At 41.6% G+C, this 23,259-nt stretch overlaps 1 protein-coding gene across 2 annotated transcripts in view; it reads right to left on the bottom strand.

Moving 5' to 3' along the window:
• FLT4 (fms related receptor tyrosine kinase 4) overlaps positions 1-23,259 on the bottom strand; it is a 111,030-nt gene that overhangs the window by 49,963 nt on the left and 37,808 nt on the right. The window contains exons 2-6 of one of the 2 annotated variants that reach the window (XM_056811722.1): positions 17,481-17,577; positions 10,519-10,778; positions 7,335-7,444; positions 6,947-7,109; positions 6,306-6,445 (exon numbers count right to left, since the gene is read on the bottom strand). In XM_056811722.1, the coding sequence (XP_056667700.1) occupies positions 6,306-6,445; positions 6,947-7,109; positions 7,335-7,444; positions 10,519-10,778; positions 17,481-17,577 (770 nt within the window). Of the gene's footprint in view, positions 1-6,305; positions 6,446-6,946; positions 7,110-7,334; positions 7,445-10,518; positions 10,779-17,480; positions 17,578-23,259 lie in introns of those variants that run through there. The other variant, XM_056811723.1, reaches the window with a different exon arrangement.

Below are 23,259 nucleotides of genomic sequence, written 5' to 3'. Positions count from 1 at the left end.
AAATGAGTGACATGTTCCTATAAGAAAAGTATTCAAAGTAGCAAAAGTCAGAATGAGCTGATGCTGATGACAAATGATAAGGATAACAAAACCAGCCTCCTTTTTCTCCTACGTAGGGAACAAGAGAAAGAGTCAAAAGGGGATAGAATGGCCAGTGACTGGGGTGGATGATGAAAATAAATGGAGAGAACTTAAAAGCTTTTTCCTATGGGCCATTATCCTTTGCCCAGCCTGTATTTGTGCTCTTTCCATGCATTTCTATTAGATTTCATCTTATTAGATTCAATCCAATGTTCCAGTCTTCTGAAATTTGTTCTGATTGCTACTTAACCTTTTTTTTTTTTAAACCCTTGCCTTCTTTCATAGAGTCAATACTGTGTATTGGCTCCAAGGCAGAAGAGTGGTAAGGGCTAGGCAATGGGGGTCAAGTGACTTGCCCAGGGTCACACAGATGGAAAGTGTCTCAGGCCAGATTTGAACCTAGGACCTCCCATCTCTGGGCCTGACTCTTAATCCACTGAGCCATAAACTACTTAATCTTCATTGTGATTTTCTTTTCTCCTACCAAGGAAAGGATTTCGGACTGGAAAGAATAGGTTTTCTGGGAGCTAAATCTCAAAATAAGTGAGGCGATGGTAAAAGAGCATCTAGGTACCCTTAATTAGTTTGAGTCATTAGGCCTAAAGTGTTTCCTAAGGTATTGAAAAAGTTGCAGGATGGAATTTCTGAGCCACTGTAAATGATCCATCAAAAGAAATCATGGAGAAAAGACAGGCAGGTGGCTTGATGGGTTGAGATTCAGGTTTGGATGAGGAAGGTCCCAGGTCCAAATCTGACCTCAGATAAGTCATAGCTGTGTCACCTTAGGCAAGTCACAACTGCCATTGCCTAGCCCTTACCACTTTTATGCCTGAGAATGAATACTGATTCTAAGAGGGAAGGTAAGAGTTTTAAAAAAAATTATAGAGAAGGAGAGAACTCCAGAGATGGTAGGCACATGCCATATGTATTTAAATTTTTAAAAATATACTTTTTTTTAAGAAAGGGGAGATGGCATATTATAATTTAAATTTATACATATCAAAATAAATAATATTTAAAAACAAAAAAGATTATAATTTAAAATATAGACTTCTTCATGTTATTAAGGAGATGGCTTGTGACTAGAAAAGAAAGAAATAATCATCCAAAATTGGAATGAATTCATCAAGAACAGATTCATGAAAAAACTCATTTCCTTTTTTGATATAATTACTTGGTTGGTAGATTGGGGAGCATCACAGATACAGTATGCTTGGTTTTTCTTTCTTTTTCTAAACCTTTACTTCCTGTCCTAGTAACAACTCTAAGACAGGACAGTGGCGAGGAAAACAAGGTAAAGAGATGTGCCTGAGGTCACCCAGCTAGGAAGGGTCTGAGGCTAAATTTGAACTCAGGATGTCCTGACTGCAGGCCTTGTGCTCTAACCATTGGGATCCCTAGCTGCCCCTTTATGCTTGGATTTCAGTAAGGCATATATGAAAAGTTTTTGAACATGATGGGAATATGCTATCTTGATGATAATAGAGTTAGGTAAATTCAGAACCAGCTGAAATGATCAGACCCAAAGAGAAGTAATGGAACAGCAGTAATTGTCCATTACAATCTGGATAAAGGTTCCAAGTGGAGTACTTTAGGGATCTAGCATCAGTTATTCAATATTTTTATTACTGACTGAGATAAAGGCATGTTTTATTAAGCTTATCGATTACAGATGATACAAATATAAGGACAGAAAATAGAACAGATCATAGAATGAATCAACAGATTTCAGAAGACTGGAACGTTGAGTGGAATCTAATAAAATTAAATCTAATAGGGAAAAAGGGGAAGCCTTATATTTGGGTTAAAAAATCAAGAGCACAAGTAAGTACAGGATGGGCAGAGGATAATAGCTCATGGGAAAAAGATCTCAAGGAACTTTTTTTTAACCCCTTACTTTCTGCCTTAGGATCAATAGTGAGTATTGGTCCCAAGGCAGAAGAGTGGTAAGGGCCAGATAATGGGGGTTAAGTGACTTGCCCAACTGGGAAGTATCTGAGGCCACATTTGAACCCAGAACTTCCTATCTCTAGGTCTGGCTCTCTATTCCCTGAGTCACTTAGTTGCCCCTGACCTTAAGGTTTCTAATGAACTGCAAACTCAATATGAGTCAATAGCATGCTATGCCATTCTAAAGGCTAATGTGATCTTAGGCTGTGTATGTTCTGCCCTGGAAAGACCACACATGGTGGCCACATTTTTTAGGAAGGCCATTTACACATTAGAACACATGCAGAGGAAGACAATCAGGATAATGAGAGTACTGGAAGCCATGTCAAAAGATGATCATTTGAGGGGACTGAGCATATTGGAAAAAGGAAGGCTTAAAGGAGCATGACCACTTCCCTCAGGTATTTGAAGGACTGTCATGTTGGCACTATTCTGCTTGGTCCTAAAAGTTAAAACCAGGAACAAATAGGGAAAGGCAGATATTTGGTTGAGAAAAAGTGTTCTTCAGTGGAATAGCTTTTTTTTTTGGTGGAATGCCATCAGCCTAAAAGTTAACTTTGGGAAAAGATTTATGGACTTAAACTATGAAGAAGTGACCTAGTTCAGGGGCAGTTGGTGGTTCAGTTGACAAAGAGCCAGGCCTGGAGTCAAGAGGCACTGGGTTCAAATCTGGATTCAGACATTTCCTAGCTGGGTGACGCTAGGCAAGTCACTTAACCCCATTTGCCTAGCCCTTACCATTCTGTCTAAAGAATTGCTAATAAGGCAGAAAGTTTTTTTTAAAAACCCTAGCTCATCCAAAAGTGACAAAGTTCTGACCTCCTCTACATTTTAGGGACAGGGTATATATATATATATATAATCAGTTGCATGGTTTTCTTTGAGAATTCTACTTCTGTGATCTGCCTTGGATTGGAATGGGCTGTATGAGGTATAGCGTAACCTCCTTATATTTAATTTCTATGGGTTACTTTAATATGCATAATGAGCATACATTCACTCCAGCATGAATAGAATTACTCTTGTTAACTATTTGGGTTTAGAGGCTTTCCTTAGTCTTATCTGTGATTTTAAAACTTGAGCTATGACTATGCTTTATTTATCAAAATGAAAATATGTGTATTGAAAAAAAATCTGCTTTTACAGAATGGCAGATTTTAATTTGACAAAAGTATCCAGACACATTTATATAGTTCTTGCAGGTTTACTAATTGCATTCTTTACAACTGTCCTGTGAGGTAGAGAAGTTAGTGGTTTTTATTCCCATATGACAAATGAGGAAACTGAGGCCCGGAGATGTTAAGAGACTTGCCTCCAATTACATAGTTAGTCAAGTATTGGAGCTGGTTCTTAAATGTGAGTTTTCTGGTTCTTAGAATGATGCTTTCCTCACTATGTCATGCTGTCCAGATGCCCTCTGAAGTTCTTTATAACAATGAGATTCTGTGTTAGATAGAAAGTTAGTGGGTTCACAACATGTAGTTTCTATGACACAAATGTATTTTTGGTGGAGTTGTGAACTACTCCAACCATTATAGAGAAAAATTTGGAACTCTGCCCAAAGGACTATAAAACTGGATATTATTTGATCCAGCAATACCATTATTAGATCTGTATCCAAAGAGGGAAAGGACCTATTTGTACAAAAATATTTATAGCAGCTCTTTTTTGTTGTGGAAAATAATTGGAAATTGAAGAGATGTCCCTCAATTGGGGAATGGCTAAACAAGTTATGCTATATGATGGTGATGACATATAATGATGAGCAAGAGGGTTTCAGAGAAACCTGGGAAGACTTATATGAACTGATACAAAGTGAAGTGACCAGAACCAGAAGAATACTGTACACACTAATAGCAATATTGTAAAGATGATCATTTGTGAAAGACTTAGTTACCCTGATCAAACCAATGATCCAAGATAATTCCAAAGGACCCATAATGAAAATGCTATCTATCCATCTTTGGAGAGAGAAGTGTTGGAGTCTGGATGCAAACTGAAGTATATTTTTTTACTTTCTTTATTTTTATTGTTTTATATTATTTGTTGAGTGCCTATTAAACCTAGGCTCTGTGCTAGAAGCTGGGAATCCAAACACAAAATTAAAAGAGTTTCTGCTGTTAGGGAGATTATATTTTCTCAACCCTCATACCATGTTGGCAGCCTGAGATGCTCAGCCTTAGCTCTAGGTATCGGTCATACAGGAGAATGTCAGAGAATGGGTCATAGAGTAAGGGTCTTGGGAAGAACAGAACTTATGGAGGCAATCCTTATAGGCTCTCTGGGAGCCACCCTGGCTTGAGGTTCAGAGATGGGCAAGGGATGGAGGTCTCAGGTCTACAAAGGCAGAAACAATGGCAAAACCAAAATGAGGACTCTAGGAGACAGAGGAGAATCTTTCAGTACCAAGAGACAGAGAGGATATTGAGTCAGAGGGATGGAGGATGGAGGCAGTGTGATCTAAGGGAAAGAGTCCCGGCCCAAGAATTGGAGGATCTGGGTTTGAATATTACTCTTGGTGTTTACTACTTATGCAATCATGGCCAAATCATTTAATCGCCTTGGACCTCTGTTTTTTCATCTGTAAAATGAGGAGATTAGACTAGATGGCACGGGAGGTTTCCTCTAGCTCTAGCAGAGTTTAGAAACCAGATCAGAGAATGGTCAGCAGGGGATGAGAGAACACTGAAACAGAGTCCCCAGTTGGCACTGTTGAGAAAACATGTACCAACTTCCTATGTAGCAAGGAGCTTGATGGACATAGTGGGATGGGACCCATGCTCAGGGGAATGAATTCCTGCCTTAGATGCTGATTAGCTGGCCCTGGACTAGTCACTTAGACTCTCTGTGCCTTAGTTTCCTTGTCTGTAAAATAAAAGGTTTGGACTTGATTGCCGAACAAGTTCTCTTTCATGATTCTATGTTAGTGCCAGTGAACATGAATATGTTCTTTGGCATGGGATAGATAATTTCTAGAATCCTGTATACATATAGGAGAGGGAGGATTTTTTTAGAATCAGAGCAGGGAGCAACTGAGTTAGCTTTTCTTGATGAAGGACAAGGTTTTTGCTAAGTTGCCTGAGCCTCAGTTTCCTTACCTATAAAATAACATATTAATCATGGCCCTCACAAGATTATTGTGATGTTGAAATGGCATAATAGATATGCAAGAACTTTGTAACCACAAAGTATTATGGAAATGTGAGGAATCATTATTGTTTTTTATTAATTTTGGGGAGGTCTAGATCTGTGATTTCCTTGGTTTAAGGTACCCCCAATGAGGAAACTCCTTCTGCCAATATGAACTGATACCTACTCAGCAACTTTTAGCCAAAGACTATAGAGAGCATAGAGAGATTAAGTGACTTGCCTAGGGTTACACTACTAGTATATGTCAGAGGCAGAACTTGAAACTAGGTCTTCTTGACTTGGAGGCTTGCTCTCTCTGTCTTCAACTCACTTCTCATGATTAGTCATTGGTTATGATATTCTTTATTGAAACATAACTGTAGCATAAAATAATTAATAGAAGGGGCAGCTGGGTAGCTCAGTGGATTGAGAGCCAGGCCCTAAGATGGGAGGTCCTAGGTTCAAATTTGGCCTCAGACACTTCTTCACTGTGTGATCCTGGGCAAGTCACTTGACCCCCATTGCCCAGCCTTTACCACTCTTCTGCCTTGGAACCAATACACAGTATTGATTCTAAGATGGAAGGTGAGGGTCCAATAAAATAAATAAATAAATGAGTAAAATAAAATAATATGACATTAATGATTAATCCAATATGCCTATACTAATGGACATAATAATGATTACATCAATTATAGTAGCCTTACCATTAATTAGTAGTATCATTCTATTAATTATTATTACTATAACATGAGAAATAAGAGTTTGGGCTTTCCTCCAAAGAGCTAATATTCAATTTCTCTTTTGCCTCTTGCAACCCAGTGTTATGACTCACAGGGACCTCTCCGTTACTTTAAAGAGCAAGATGTTGGTGAACATGGGTGATGTGAGGGACTTGAATGACCAGTACTCCCAGGTGAAGCCTCCTCCTTACCAAGGGAAGGCAGACGCAGCATTAGCCTTGGGCATAAAAAGTGTGGAGGGAAGGGCTGGCCAGAATCCATGGGAAGTAAATGGGGGTGGGGTTGGGATAAGAGCCATGGGGACACAGAAACAAACCAGGGAAGGGCCAGCCCATTTTGGAGAAGGGTGAGCAAGTGAGATCCACCGGAGCATGGAGGGTTGGAAGGAAGAGGAGAGCTAACCTGCTTCCCAGGGTAATCCCACTGGAAGGTGACTCCGGAGTTGAACTCAGCCCACACAGTACAGTTCAGGACGAGCTTCTCCCCTACCAGCAGCTCCAGGGCCTTCTTGGGATATAGCTGAATGTCATATAGCTCATTCCCTGGAGGACACAGGCAGATACACAACACAAAACAATAACACAGCGCATACAAGATACCAGCAACATCAAACCTATAGCAGAACGTGGCTGACTCAGGAACACAGCAAAGTAATGGCTCTTATAGTAGAAAACATATGTGACATAGAATAGATCATACGTGCCTGTGTGCGCATATGGCAACATGCATGGGTGTTCACACGCAGAGACACAAACATCCATAAAATGGTTCCAAAACCCTAGCTGAGGTCCAGTCCCTGGGAATGCCTCCCAAGCCCTCCTCTTCCCTGCCAATACCACCAGTGCCTGGACTGGGAGTCCTAGCAGATGTGAGGAACACATCTTGCTCCCTGGACTCAAGGGTTGGGGAAGGTTTTCAAGGTTCTCACTCTGGTGGCCCCTCTCAAATGAAGGCTTGGGGCCAAGTTTGGGGTGCACCTCTCTGGGATGGACATGAAGGGGAATACTCCGTGGTCTGGCAGGATTAGGCATTCCCCACTGTACCAGTGATATGGATGATGAAGAAGTTGGAACGGAAGGTTCGGCCCCGGATGATGGTCTCACACTGGAGGAACAAGGTGTCCCCGAGGAGTGACGTGGGCACCAGCATTCCCTTCCTGTCATCCCACACGATCTCTTGTCCATCTGGTCGGATCACCCTGATTTGCTGGGGGTGGGGGGAATGGTCAGGGGCTGGCTGCTTCTCCCTTCCCCACCGTAACTGAGGGGCAGCTAGAGCCATGGCCCCTTCTCCAGGAATGGTCACCAGACACCTCCAGCTCTGATTCGCTGGGATAGGAAACCCTGGGTGGGTAGGAGGTCTTTGGAGCAGGACAGGGGATATAAGGGGTGGTGGTGGTGAGAAAGGAAGATAGGGAGTGGTGGTTCATACCGAATGCAGAGTGACGTTGAGGTCCGGGATGGACACCAGGCAGGGTACCCATGTATGGTCCTTGTTGACCAGGAGAGTGTCCAGCCTGTTGATGAAGGGCTGCTCGAAGTCTGAGGCCAAGGACAGCCATCCGCCGAGGAAGAGGGAGAGAGGAGAAATGAAGAAAGGAGAGAGAAGAAAAAGAAAGAGGGAAAGAAGAGAAGGGTGAAGGAGAAGAGGCAGAAAGGGCATTATGAAGGAGGAATAAAGAGGAGAAGGATGGGTACAGAATGGAAGGAGAGATGGAATATAACAGGACAGAGGAGGGGAAAGGAGAGATAGGGAGGCAGAGGAAAGAGAAGGAAGGAAGAAGAAAAGGAGGAAGGATAGGAAGGAAGAAGAGGAAAGAGGAAAAACAAGATTTCCTGAGTGTCTGGATGGATAAGTAAGGAGGAAGGCAGGGGGTCCAGGGTAGGGATACCCAAGCCTAACTTCAGATCATATCTCCCTGTGTAGAGATCCCCATTGACCACTGGCCTTTATGGGCTTAGCTGGGTTTTCAGACCTGCTTTTCCAGGTGCGTTTTGTCTTGCTATAGCCCAAGCCTCACTTCTGTAATGATAAAGGATGGTCGGAGGTCCCTGGTTTGATATGTCAGTGACAGACAGGATTATAGTAACCAGGATTGTTTTTTTAAATTTTGTACTGATACAGAACTAGGTTAGCCCTGTGCTATCACAGATAAGATGAAATGAGAAAGATACAGAATTGATATTATGGTGAGGACCCCCTATGCTACAGATAACCAGACAAGACAGCAGATGGTGTCTCCTTAAAAGCAGATTACAGAACTGGTATGACAGCACAACATAGCTGTGATGGGGACTTTAAATACTCAGACACCTGCTGAGAGTCTAGCAAATATCTGTCTTGATGAAAAGATCATCTCCAAGAAAGCAGACAAGGAGAATAAGTAAAAAAAAATTGTAAGAATGATTAGAGGCTAGCTAGTGAAATAGAAGAACTTGGGAGAAAGTGATCATGTTCTCCTAGCGTTTACTATAGCAAGGAAAAGAGAATACATAGTCTTATTTTAGGAAATGAGATTTCACAAAGTTCTGAGAAAAACTAGTTTATGATCCCCCTGGCTTAATACTTAAAGAACTAATGGCTTATAAGGGATTAAAGGTTTTGGAAAATGTAATTCTGATGGCAATTAGAAACATTCCAGATGAGGTGGAAAATGAGGGAGTGTATATAAGTACCAATGTGGCCCCATAGGGAGCTCTCAGGTGAGCTTAGAATCACAAAGGATATATGCAAAAAGTGGGGAAAGATGAGGCATATATATGGATAAATGCAAAATATTGGTATGAAGTGTCAGATTACTATTAGCAAGTCCCCAAATGAGCCAGGCCTTGTGAAAAATACTAAAAAGGACAAAAGTCTTAAACAAAAAAGACCTCTGATCAATACAATGATCAACCACAACTCTGGAGGACTAATGACTTTTGACTGAAATGTGATGGACTGGAAGTACAAAATGAGACATGCATTTTTGGATTCAGTCAAAGTATAGATTTGTTTTTACTAAGCTGATTTGTTACAAGAGAAAGCTTTTAAAAATTTTAAGTGGGGAGAAGATTTTCTGGGAGAAAGGGTTAGTGATGGTGATGTCCCTCCCCCAGCAGAAGAAAGGATTAAAAATCATCAATAAGGCATTTTTAAAAAATGCACTGCAGAAAAGAGATCATGGAATAGCTTTGAAACTGTTGGGTTTGGGGGGAAGCTGGGTGGCTTAGTGGATTGGGAGCCTAGGCCCAGAGACTGAAAGTCCTGGGTTCTAATCTGGCCTCAGACCCTTCCTAGCTGTGGGACCCTAGGCAAGTCACTTAACCCCCATTGCCTTGCTCTTCCTGTTCTTCTGCCTTGGAACCAATACAGAGTATTGACTCTAAGGCAGAAGGTAAGGTTTTTTTTTTTTTTTTAAAAGAAACTGTTGGGTTAATTAGTTTTAAAAGTTGTATATAATAGTAATTCCTACTTTCATATATAATAGTATTTTCCCATCTTTTGTATATGGGAAAATTTATGTTTCTTGTTTCTTGTCAAGATTGGAATATCAAAAACATGAAAAAAATTTATGAAAATGAAAAATTAAAAAAAAAGATCACAGCTGATGCAAAAGACATTTCAGTGTTTAGTCAAACACTAGAAATTCAGGAGCCCCCCCTCCCCCACTAGCTTAGCTTTCTTATCCTTTATTTTCCTAGAATTCTGGGCAAGAAACTGCCTTCATGTTAAAGATCAGAGAAGATTCTGCAAAAACTGTTACCGTACCCCAGCCTCAACACAGTGTTCCAGTCTAGGCAGCAAACTTTAGAGTCCTTTAGGAAAGTACTCATAGTATCCTAGATCTAGAGAGATGAGATCTCAGCAACTATCTAACCCAATGCTCTCCACCATGTTACAGGTGAGGAAACTGAGGGTCTGGGAGGTGAAATGATTTGCTCCTATTTAAAGAAGTAGTAGAGAGTAGAATCAGGATTTTAACTCAGATCTTGCTACTCTAAATTTAACACTCTTTCTACTGCACCACAGGTTCCTCGCTCTTTTCTTTTCTGTGGATTACCTCCTAGATAGTAGAAAGGGTCCTGGATTTGACACTAGAAGACCTACATTCTGGTTCTGTTGCTTGTGCAAGTCATTTTTAAGTCCCAGCATCCCCCTTTGTAAAAGGCAGATAATACTTTTGTACAGTATACCTCACAGGGTTTGGGGAAGTAACCCAGTAAAGACCTATGGAAATGTAAGCTAGTGATTACTCCTAAATGACCTCTACCTGTGGGAGTGCTTCATCACATGGGTCAATGGGGATATGACTGGGGATGGAGACTCTAAACGATCACCCTAGTGCAAATATCAATAATATGGAAACAGGTCTTGATCAAGGACACACTTAAAACCCAGTGGAACTGTGGGTTGGCTACGGGAGGGGGGTGGGAGGAGGGGAAGGAAAGAACATAAATCATGGAACCATGGAAAAATATTCTAAATCAATTAATTAAATACAATAAAAAAATAACAGAAAAAATGACCTCTAAGACCCCATTCAGCTCCTCTCCTACCAGTTCCCTCGGGCCTCCCTCCCTCCAGCACTCCTAGGGGGGTCAGCACCCAAGGGGGGGCCCTGGATGGTTCTCACCTCTCACAAACACGTAGGTGCTTACTGCAGTGGTGCCTTCGATCCGGGCCTTGATGTATTTGTAGTAGCAGGTGTAGGAGCCGGTGTCATTGGCCTGGGTCCTGGTCAGTACTAGCACCTTGCAGTAGGGCCGGCTGTCTGTGCCCTCACAGTCTTGTTCAGCTCCGACCTCTGCCAGGACCCCGACTTTGCTCTCCTTGTCCCCTTGGCTAGGCTCCTCCCAGCGCCGGGGCCATGCCCACTCCAGGGGATGCTGACCTCTGCCAGAGAGAGAGGAGGAAAAGAGAGGAGCTGAGGGTGTGCTTTGGCAGGACCCAACTTCCTTGGGGGAGAATGGGGTGGGAAGGGCAGAGAAGAAGAGGGGGAGAGAAGAGGAGGGAGGTGAAAGATAGGGACAAAGGACTCAGTAAAAGAAAGTTCTGGCACTTTCTTGAGGCCCAAGCCATTGTTGGCAATGCCAAACCTGTCCTAGATGTCCTCTGTGCTAGATGAGAATCTCTTCTAGTATGTGGGAGTGAGTCTCCCAAAATTTATGCCACTGTAGAGCCTTGGGATGGAGTGACCATGCACCCATATAAAAGTTTTTGGTGCCAGAGACTTCTGGGACAGCTGGATGGAGAGCAGGAACTCTGAAGAAGCTAAACTTGTCAAATAGGCACCAACTTGGCTCTCTCTGTCCTGGTGGAAGATGCCTCCTTGTAGCCTGGAGACCAGAGCTGGCCAATGAGATCCTAAACAAGACATTTTCCTCCCCTCTCTTGGATTTCTGGCCTTCTGGGGATGATGGAGAAGCCTGCAAGGCTCCGAATAGATGAGTTTATGTGCATTTATTTGGGCTCTGGATGACAAGGCTTTCTTTGTGTAGAAAGAAAATATCTGAGGTGCAGACACCGAGTGTAGAATTCCTTCTGAGAGATGGGCAATAGACTTCAGTGCTTTGTACATCCAAAGGTTCTTCCCAGTCCTGCCTCCCACCCATTAACTTATATTATATGCTATATTATATTATTATATTATATATATATTATATATATTATAAGCTTAACCCTCTATCTCCCCCAAAGAGACTACGAGGTGGCGGAGAAACATTGTACAGTTGTATTTCTCTAAGGGAGGGGGCTCATTAGCAGTAGCCTTGGGTAGAAAAGGAAGGAGAGGGGTTCAGGGGAGAAGCTAAGAGTTATCCAGGAGTAGAATGGCCTGCCTGGAGAGAAAATAGGTCCCCTCCTCACTTTAGCTTTCAAGGATAAATGACCAGTTGGCAAGTAGGTTATAGATGGAAATTCTGGTCTTCTGACTCCAGATTCCAAACTCTTTCCTTTGTACTCTTCTGCTTCCCACAGGAAATAAAATCCAAGATCACTTATTTCCCTCACTCTTTCACCCTGGTTATTTTATAGCTTTCTCAAGTAAAATTTTGAGAAACTCTTAACTATCAGTCAAACACTTATTAAGCACCTTATGTAACAGGCATTGAACTAAGTTCTGAGATTTTAAAAAATGGCAAAAACCCGTCCAGGCCCTCAAGGAGTATGCAATATGGACTATGCCTATTTCATGCTTGGGAATGGGCAGAGGTGGAAGAGGGAGGCTGAGCAAGGCGGGGGAAGCTGAGAGGGAGAGACCAGAAGTCTAACCCATAGAGAACAGGAAAGAGGGAAACCTTGGGAGGAGTAAAAGAAGGCAGTTGCTTCAAGGAGAGCAGATGGTCACTCTTGGGGCTGCAGAAGGCAGGCATTTGCAGCCTTATACAATTTGAGCCACCACACAATTTGACGGTACCATATCTTTTCGCATTCGTCAATCAACAAACTTTTTTTAAGGACTGGCTCTGTGCCAGGCCTCCTGCTAGGCACTGGAGAACCAAAGACAAAAGTGGAATGCTCCTTGCTCTCAAGGAGGTCACATTCTATCAGGATACAGTAAACACAGGCATATGGAATAAATGCAAAAGAAATGAGATAGTTGAAGGAGGGGGCAAACTAGAGGCTAGGGAGATCCAGGAAGGTTTCATGGAGAAAGTGGGGCTTGAGCTGAATTGTGAAGGAAGTGAGTGATTCTAGGAGGACCAGGTGAGTAGGAAGTGCCGTCCAGGTGTGGGAGACCCCCAATGCAAAGGCAGGAGATGGACTGGCACATCTGAGGAGTGGTAGGAAGGCCAGTTTGGCTGAACTATAGAAGGCAAGAAGAAGAGTAATGGATAATGAGCCTAGAATGGTAGGTTGGAGGCAGGAGTTTTAAAAGTCAAGCAACGTGAGGAGAGGGCATCTGGGTGGTTCAGTGGATAGAGTGCCAAGACAGGAGGTCCTGGATTCAAATGTGCCTCAGACACTTCCTACCTGGGTGACCCTGGGCAAGTCACTTAATTCCTATTGCCCAGTCCTTACTTCTCTTTTGCCTTGGAGCAAATACACAGTGTTGATTCTAAGATGGAAGGTAAGGGTTAAAAAAAAAAATCAAGTAATAAGAGTATTACATGCCATTCTCCACTGTGTACTCTACACTTAAATGGATTACCCTCTGTTTCCTGAAATTTCCCACTTCTCGGTCTTTGCTCACCTTCCTTATGCTTTCTCCCAACTGGGCCTTTAAAACCCAATTCAAATGATATTTCCTCCATGAAAATTTTCCCAATGCTTGTCAGTAACCATCTCTCCCCAGGACTTAGCATATAACATGTCCTTTATATTCCCTGACATGCTTCTGGGTTTATTTGGATCAGACGCATTATTTTGTTGGTATTAGGAACTCCTAGGGAGGAAACTACTATGTAAATTGGTCTATGCTCTGTGGAATAGTTTTTGAGAGTTGCCTGGGGAGAAGGGGGATAAGTGAAGTCCAGGGTCACACAGCTAGCATGTGTCAGGGATAGCGCCAGGACCTGGCCCAAGGTTGGCTCTTTATCCAGTACAGAGATCCCTCACCCCTGCGATAGGTGAAAATCCCGATGTAGCGCGTTATATTTATTGTATTATTTATCTATGTTTACATATTTATATATATATATATATTTGTTTTTATTTTTATTTTATTTTGTTTTTTGTTTATATATTTATACATAAATATATATTTATATTATATATATTAGATAAATGTATACATATATTTTGTTTATATATTTATTTCTATATAAGGCTTTATAAACCCTTCCCACTCTCCTATAAACCTTTTACACATACTTATTAACCTTTTCCACACGCTTATTAGAAATTAGAAATTGGCTGGAATTTAGGGTTAGAAATCCAACTAAGCCAATCAGCACCCAGAGAACAGAACACAGCACTGTGGTTGGTCGCCTTTCATTCTATCAGCCAATAGTGTGCTGCGATACAAAATTATATATATATATATGTAATTTTTTTTAAATCCAAAATATAGGGAAGTGGGATAAGTGAACCACAATATAGCAAGGGATGACTGGATAAGACACTGTCTACTTATGACATAATGTTATGTTTTACAGTGATCCTGCATGTACATCTTATCTCCCTCACTAAATATTATTCAGTAGATTGGTGGGACCATGTCTTATCTAAACTTGGGACCTCTTCCAGCAGTATGTTTGTCCCATAACGTACTGTTCTACATTCAGTAGGTGCTTAATAAGTGTTTATGGAATTGTAATTTATATTTTTAAATTTATATTATTAATGAGTCATAATTATGTTATTATAATAGAGTATACTTATAACAATGTATACTTATATTGATATTATTATACAATTATAAGTAATATATAATTATGACAGCAATGTAATTAATATTTCTAACATAATTACAATCATATATAATATAGTTGTCTACTCTCATTATTATACTGTAATGGTAGTTGTATCATAATTTGAATTACAATTTATATTATACATTTATGTCTGTGCCATATTCTCCCTGTAAGCTTCCTAGAGATAGGGATGATATCTTCTTATCATTGGGTCTCTCCTCACTTAGTGCCCAGAATAAAGTTCTAAACACAGTAGGTGCACAGTAAATGTTTGCTGAATGAATGATTCACTGGGGGAGGGGGGGAGGAATTCCTGGCTGAAAGATATCTAACCATGAATAATCAATCAAGCAATCAACCTATAAGCATTAATTTGGTGCCTAATATGTGCCAGGCCCTACACTAGGCACTGGACAGAAATGAAACAGTTCCTGTCTTCACGGAGCTTACATTCCATGGGGGAGGTGAATAGGAATTATATGTATGTATATTGATGTGTATATAAAATAAATAAAAGACTTTTTTTGAGGAAAGGCCCCAGCAGCTGAGGGATAATTAGGAAAGGTCTTGTGTAGAATTGAATGGAGGAGGGACAACTAGGTGGCTCAGTGGATTGAAAAACCAGGCCTAGAGATGGGAGGTCCTAGGTTTGAATTTGACCTCAGACACTTCCCATCTGTGTGACCCTGGGCAAGTCACTTCACCTCCATTGCCTAGCTCTTACCACTCTTCTGTCTTGGAACCAATACACAGTATCCATTCTAAGATGGAAGGTCAGGGTTTAAAAAAAAAAGAATTTAGAGGAGGTTGGCTCCATAGGACACTAAATTATAGGAATATTTCAGGGCTATAGAAAGGTAGCAAGATTCCATAAGAGGGAGGATGGGAGGGTTCTACTAAAGGACCACTATGAAATTTCCCCCAAGGCCCTCACTGCCTTAGAAGGAGGGGTCCCTTGCTTTTCTCTGTCTCTCAGCATGGAGAGTTAAAGAATAGCCCCCAAGAGGCACACAGCTTCTGTGTAGTCCACCCAGTGTCTGAAAATCTCCTGAAATGAGAGCTCTCCTGTTACTCCCTGAGGGCCCAGGGATGGGTTTCATTTTTGTTTCTCCATCCCCAATACCTAATAAATGCTGGTTGGACGTGGGATAGAAATGGAGGAAAGATGGCCTATTCTGTCTCCAGAGGACAGCTCACAGCACCTCCAAATGCAGCCTGGAGTAGGATCAGCTAGTGAAATAATGAAATGTCAGACCAGTAACTTCCCTTTGGAGGTCACCTGGTGAGGAACAGCGCAGAGAAGGCGAAGCAGGGGCACCCAGGAAGGCCCTTAACTTGGGGCTGTTGGTTGCTGTTGTTCAGTCATATCTGACTCTTCATGACCCCATTTGGATCCTAGAGTGATTTGCCATTTCCTTCTCCAGCTCATTTTACAGATGAGGAATTGAGGCAAATAGGGTGAAGTAACTTGTCCAGGCTTACACAGCTAGGAAGTGTCCGAGGCCAGATTTGAACCCAGGATCTTTCATCTGTAGGTCAGGCATTCTAACCCCTCAGCCACCTAACCGTACCACTAATCCCCCTTAATACTAATGCTTCCCCTCTGAAATGATCTTTTTTATTCTATGTCTATGCCTCATTTGTACATAGTTATTTGCATGTTGTCTCCCCCATTAGACTGTGAGCTCCTTCAGGGCAGGAACTGGATTTTTGCCTTGCTCTGTATCCCCAGTACTCCGCACAGGGCCTGGCACACAGTAGATTTTAATAAGTAATAGATGGCCCATCCATCTGCAATCCTGGCTGGCCCTGATGTTAAAACCCCTAGTTGGGCATTCTTAGCCTGGGTCCTACAGACCCCCAAAGGGCCCATGGATTGATATTTCACATTCTGTGAACTTAAATAAGGAAAAAAATGATATTTTTTTTTTCACATTTAACTGAAATTTCACATTTCCTTCAATTATCTACAAATACGACCCTAGGAAAGGGGCCTTAGGCACCAGATTGCCACCAGACTGCCAGAGGGGCCCAGGACATGAGGGAAGGTTTAGAACCCATGAGCTGAATAATATTCTGAGTAACAGATCTGGTAGTCCCTGTTAAAACCTGCTGGACACTGAGGAGGAGGGAGATAAAGGAGATTCTGGGGATAGGCTGGTGAGGAAGTAAGGGGAAGCTTTCTGGGACCTGGAGGAAAAGCTGAAAGGGAAGAAGATACAGAGATAAGAAGGAACAGGTACGAGGAACAACTAGGTAGCACAACAGATAATGAGCCAGATCTGGAAACGGGAGGTCCTGGATTCAAAGCTGGCTTCAGATACTTCCCAGATGTGTGACCCTGGACAAGTTACTTAATCCTGACTGCCTAGCCCTTACACTCTTCTGCCTTAGAACTTAATGTTAATATTAAAGTTAAAGTTGGATTAAAGTTGGATACTTAATATTGATTAAGAAGGTAAGGAGAAAGGAAAGAAGGAAGGAGGGAGAAAAGGAAGTGAAGAAGGAAGGAAGGAAGGAGGGAGGGAAGTAAGGATGAGAAAGAGAAAGAATGAAAGAAACAAAGAGAGAAAGGAAGAAAGGTGGAGGGAGGGAAGGAAGGGAGAAAGGAAGGAAGAAAGTAAGAAGGGAAGGAAGGAAGGAGGGAGGGGAAGTAAGGATGAGAACGAATGAAAGAAACAAAGAAAGGAAGGAAGGGAGGAAGGAGGGAGGTAGGGAAGGAAGGAAGGAAGGAAGGAAGGAAGGAAGGAAGGAAGGAAGGAAGGAAGGAAGGAAGGAAGGAAGGAAGGAAAGGAAGGAAGGAAAAAAGGAAGGAAAAAAGGGAGAAAGGGAGAAAGGAAGGAAGGGAGGAAGGAGTATGCTGTGGATAAAGATTGCCCTAGTGCCTCACACCCTGAGTTCAGAGAGGGGAGATCTCTTCTGCACAGTCACTACCCACCCAAGCCTGCGCTCCAGAGAGTCCATCCCTGGCAATGGGAGGTCACTCAGGCAGGGCTAGTCATACAACGATGGATCAGATGCTGAGCTTGCAGCCTGAGGGGCTAAGATGTGCTCTCTCAGGAGGTCCCAGTCCTTATTTTTCCCCAAGGCCATACTAATATTAATCTTTCCAGGGCAGCTTAATCCTGGGATTCCCCTTCCTCATACCACAAAATTCCCAAACAACCTTCCCCTTAGTGAGATCCAGCCTTCTTGCTTTCCAGAGGTTTCCTGAGCCTGAGCTCACTTGGAGAGTCTTTACCTGCAGGTGATGGCCAGGGAATCCTGGGCTTCAATGACGTATTCTTCCTCTGTGATGTTCAGGGTCGGAGGAGTCATAGAATAGGTGCTGACAAGGCCTAGGGGGAGGGGGGAGAGAATGGAGAAAGGGAGGGTCAGCTTGAGGCTCAGACTAGGAGAGCCTAAATTTGTGGAATTGACATCTGGAAAAATTCAGAAGATCATTTGGTCCAGGGGTATCTGCTATGTGGCCTGGCCCACAATATTCCCAAATGTGGATTGAATTAAAGGTATTTTAATTAAAGATTAATAGAATAAATTTTTAATGAGTAAAAATAAAAATTAAAGATTAAAATATAACTCATATATATTAAGAAATTTAAAATACATAACACATTGATAATATTAACTTTTAAAACTAAATCAAGGGGGCAGCTAGGGTGGCTCAGTGGATAGAGAGCCAGGCCTACAGGGAGGTCTTTGGTTCAAATTGGGGTCTTAGATATTTCCGAGCTGTGTTACCTTGGGCAACCCAGTTGCCTAGTCCTTAATTTATCTTCTGTCTTGGAAACCAATACACTATTGATCCTAAGACAGAAGGTAAAGGGTTTTAAAAATATAAATTTAAGTCAATATGTGGACCATGGAGATACTTGTGATTTTTTAAAGCCTAAACCCCAATTAATATGCCCATTTATGCATGTAATAAGTGATGTCATATGTTCTTTTTTTGTATTTCTATGCCCACAGTTCTTTCTCCAGTGTGGTTATCATTCTTTCCCATCAGTCCTTCAGGAGTGTCTTGGCTTGTTGCATTGCTACTAGTAACAAAGTCTATTACATTGGATTGTTCTACAATGTTTTACTTTCTGTGTACAATATTCTTCTGGTTCTGCTCATTTCACTCTGCATCAGTTCATTGAGATTTTCCCAGTTCATATAGAATTCCTCCAGATCATCATTCCTTACAGCACAATAGTATTCCATCACCAACATATACCACAACTTGTTCAGCCACTTCCCCCAATCAATGGGCATGCCCTCATTTTCCAATTTTTTGCCACCACAAAGAGTGCAGCTATGAATATTCTTGCACAAGTCTTTTTCCTTATTATCTCTTTGGGGTACAAACCCAGCAGTGCTATGGCTGGATCAAAGGACAATGTATTCTTTAAAGCCCTTTGGGTATAATTCCAAATTGCTTTCCACAATGGATGGATCAATTCACAACTCCACCAGCAGTGTATTAATGTCCCAGTTTTGCCACATGCCCTTCATTTTCTTATTAAAGATGAGGAAAACAATGCGAAAGAGTGACTTGTTGAAGGTTAAAGAATATCTGGTTCAGATTTGAAATCCAAGTTGTCTTTTTTTTATTTGAAATTTTTATTTAATTAATTAATTTAGAGTATTTTTCAATGGTTACACGATTCATGTTCTTTTTCTCCCCTCCTCCCAACCCCCTCCTGTAGCCAAAGAGGAATTCCACTGAAACCCACAATTTCAGCTTCCTCCACTTCTCACTGTCTTTCTATTCTGCTCACTAAATAGACTGACACAGGACCCAGTTACAGATTGACCCTACACTCCATTACAAGATGGACTCCTAGACCTGCCACATGCTGACCTCTAGACATCATCCTGCTTCCTTTGGAGCTCAGTAGGTACTAGAAAGTAATGATAATGAAAATGAGATGAGTGACTATGAGCATAAACAGTTTCTGTACAGCCCTGACTTAGGATGAGGGCAGGCCTGTGGGATGCAGAAATGGAGGAAAGGGTTCATGCCACCTCTCAGTGGCACTCCCAGTTCAGTAGGTACTGATGGAGAGGACAGCATAATATTGACATTTGGAACTATGCTATTGTTCTCTTCAGTTACTGCCATCAAAGAAAGGCAGCTGTCATCTCATCAGGCCACCTGACCACTGCATGTGCTATCCCCTCTTTTTGGTTTTCTAACTCTCTCCATGTGCCCCCTCATTCCCCACCCTCAGAGTTAGACTTTCAGAATTGGGTGGGAACTTTCTAGTTCATATTCATTCATCTTTCCTCCTCCCCTCCCTTCCTCTATTCCTCTTTTCCTTTCTCCCTCCATCCTCCTTTCCCTTTCTCTCTCTCTCTCTCTCTCTCTCTCTCTCTCCTCTCTCTCTCTCTCTCCTCTCTCTCTCTCTCTCTCTCTCTCTCTCTCTCTCTCTCTCCCTTCCTCCTCCCTCCTCTTTCTTTCTTTCTTTCTTTCTTTCTTTTCCTTTCTTTCTTCTTTCTTTCTTTCTTTCTTTCTTCTTTTCTTTCTTTCTTTCTCTTTCTTTCTTTCTTTCTTTCTTTCTTTCTTTCTTTCTTTCTTCTTTCTTTCTTTCTTTCTTTCTTTCTTTCTTTCTTTCTTTCTTTCTTTCTTTCTTTCTTTCTTTCTTTCTTTCTTCCCTTTCCTTCCTCCCTTCTTCCTTCTCCTGTCCCTATCTCTCATTTATTCCCTTCTTCTCTCCTCCCTTTTTTCTTTCCTTTCCTCCCATATCTCACATACATCCCTTCCCTATTCCAATTTTTATCTTTCTTGTTCATTTATTCTTTCCTCTCTGCCTCTGCTGACAACATGTTCAAAATTTCCTTATTCTAAGAAACCTTTGCTTTCTTCCATTTACCTCTTTTCTTGCTTTCCATCTTAGTATCCAATACTGAGTATTGGCTTCAATGCAGAGGAATAGTAAGGGCTAGGCATGGGAATTAAGTGACACCTAGAGTCACACAGCTAGGAAGTATCTGAGGCCAGATTTGAACTCAGGATCTCCTGATCGCAGGCCTGGAGCTCTATCCATAGCAGTACCCAACTGCTCTTTATGCTATATCTTCAAAAAGCAATTGCCTAAACTGTTATACCACTACCCTTTCACTCCTCAGTTCTCTGCAATCTGTATTCCATTCAAACACTCTACTAAACATTCTTTTTTTTAAAACCCCTTCCATCTTAGACTCAATACTGTGTATTGGTTCCAAAGCAGAAAAGCATTAAGGCTAGGCATGGAGTTTGTCAAGTGACTGGCCCAGGATCCCACAGGTAGAAAGTTCCTGAGTTCAGATTTGAACCTAGAACCACCTGACTATCACTGAGCCGCCTGGCTGCCCCTACTGAAATATTCTTTTAAAATTTTATTTCTATTTTTTATTTTAATAATAAGTTTCTAAAGTTATATGATCCAAACTGTCTCACTCCCATCTTTCTTCCCCTCTCCCAGGGAAGCAATTCACGTCTGGGGTTATACCTGTATTAATCATGCAAAATATTTCCACATTATTCATTTTTATAAGTGAATAATATTATAAAACCAAAATCCCCAAACACATAATCAAATAAGCAAGTGACAAATCATATACTCTGAAACATTCTTAAAGGTTACTACTGAGCTCTTAAAGCCTCAGTCTGATGGTCTTTTCTCATACTGTTTTTCTCGTTCTTCTTTACCTCTGCAACTCTGGATTATGTTGACTAAGACCCTACTGGATTCTCTTCCTTCATTTAGCTTCCGTGACACTGCCAGAAATCTCATCCACAGCCTTCTCTTCTCTGACCACTCTCAGTTTCTTTTGCTGATTCTTCATCCTCTTGCATGAATGATATCCATGGCTGTCTTCTATGCACTTTCCTTTTCCTCTAGACTTCTCCTTGAGCCAGTACTCATCCTCCATCTCCCATGGCTTCTACTATTCCTTCTAAAATCTGTAGTCCAGCCTCCATTTTCCTGATTTCCAGTCCTCCATCTGTTCTACCTGAACCTCAAGCTCATTTTATCAAAAACTAGACTTGCATTCTTGCCTCTAAACCTGTCCCTCCAAAATGATCACTTAAATGAAATGGACAAATACTGACATGGTAAAGATTTAAATAATCAATCTACCTCAGAAAAAAAATAAACTTTAAAGAAACTCTCAAATAGTGGAGAAAAAATTCCAGAATCCAATGGATTTGTAAGAGAACAGGGATCACCCTCATTCTAAGAGAAAAAGAATGAAAAAAAAAACCAAAAGCTTTTAAATGATACAGAAGAGATCAATAGAAAGTTCAGAAAGAGATGTAGACAAATAGATGTAAGGCAGTAGATTGAAGTAACCATGTTAAATTTACCATGTATACTATGCATACAAAAAAGTATAATTAAGGTTCCTAGTATCATAAAAAAAAAAAACAACAACAACTAGAGGACAGCGAAGTGGGCTCTGTAGATGGAGAGCTAGACTTGGAGATAAGAGGTCCTGGGTTCAAATTTGGCCTCAAGACACTTCCTAGCTATGTGATCTTGGGTAAGCCACTTAACCTCAACTACTTAGCCCTTACTGCTCTTCTGCCTTGGAATCAATACAGATAGAAGGTAAGGGTTTTTGTGAATAAATAAGTAAGTCACTTACCCCCATTGCCTAGCCCTTACCACTCTTCTGCCTTGGAACAAATACACAGTATTGATTTCAAGATGGAAGGTAAGGGTTTAAAAAAAACAATTTGTCCCTCCTCCTAACTTTCTCACTGCTGTTCATGGGTACCAATAACCTTCCTGTCCCTCAAGTTCAAGACCTTCAAGTTCTCTTTTGACTCCTCCCTCTTCTTCACCTTCCATATCCAATCCATGTCCTCCACCTGTTCCTTTCTGTCCATTCATGTGGCCATATCCTACTAGTTCAGTCACATTACTTCATGCCTAGATTACTGAGTCTCCCTGCCTCCCAGCCAGATTTGGCTGGCTTGCCTTTGGGAGATGACACGGTATTTTAAAGATCAAAACCTTCTTCCTGACAAAAAGGTCAATCTTTTTAATAAAAAAAAATCTTAAGATGTTACTGGTTGTATGGATACAAAATAGATGCCACAATCTCTAGAGAATGCAAAATTGCAACATTTAAAGTTTCTGAGTGGAAAACTTTTTCACCCCAAAGACAATGGAGAAGTATAGGGTGGGATGTGAATACTCTAGCATATTGGAATGGAAAAGCATTTTAAAGTACTTATTGCATGTAGAGCTGGGGATACAAATCAGTAAAATAAGATAGTCTAATTGTGGGAGACAACAGATATATGGAAGATTTATCTGGAAAGCAGAAAGAAGGTCCTGATGACCCAGGGGGTTAGCAAAAGGGGCAAAAGTGGAGGTCTAGTGGTCATTGGGATCAAGCAGCAGGGCTCATGGTCTGGTAGTCTTCTCCCTCATGAGGACTGTAACTGGTGACCTGTCATTGCAACAAATTGGTGGTGGTGGTAGTGGGAATAGCATAGAAAATATCATCAGGGAAATGCCTTACCAGAAAAGGAGGTAAGGCAATTCCACCACAAGAGTGAGGGAAAACCAGTAGATGACTGTGCACACCACTGGATTCTACACAATGTCAAGAGATCTGGCGGAAAGGGCTAGCACATTGGGTGGGCCCCCAGCATCGGATTTATGGGAGGAAATGGACAAGTCACACAGGATGAAAAGGCGTGGATGGATTTCAATTGGCGTTGGTGGAAGGATGAGATCACACATCCATTGAAGTTCTGAGGCTCCTTGTTGCCTACACAATCAAATGCCAACTTCTCAGCCTGACATTTAAATCCCTCCACAAACTGGCTCCAATCTACCTTTCTAGCCTTATTTTCTGTTCTTTATGTATCTAACCAAACTGGATTATTGGTTGTTCCTCTAATTTCATTCTTCAAATTGTAGATTTGGAGTTGGAAGGAACCTTAGAGGGTGTGGACATCTTTTCCTCCTTCAGTGCATTCACTCAGTTTGTTCCCCAAGCCTAGAACTGCCTCCCCTTCCATATCTCTGTCTTCT

This window comes from Monodelphis domestica, chromosome 1 (genome assembly GCF_027887165.1).
Source record: "Monodelphis domestica isolate mMonDom1 chromosome 1, mMonDom1.pri, whole genome shotgun sequence".
Taxonomy (NCBI): Eukaryota; Metazoa; Chordata; class Mammalia; order Didelphimorphia; family Didelphidae; genus Monodelphis; species Monodelphis domestica.
The sequence above is the reverse complement of the archived record's forward strand: the minus strand, read 5'-3'. Positions and strand labels throughout refer to the sequence as shown.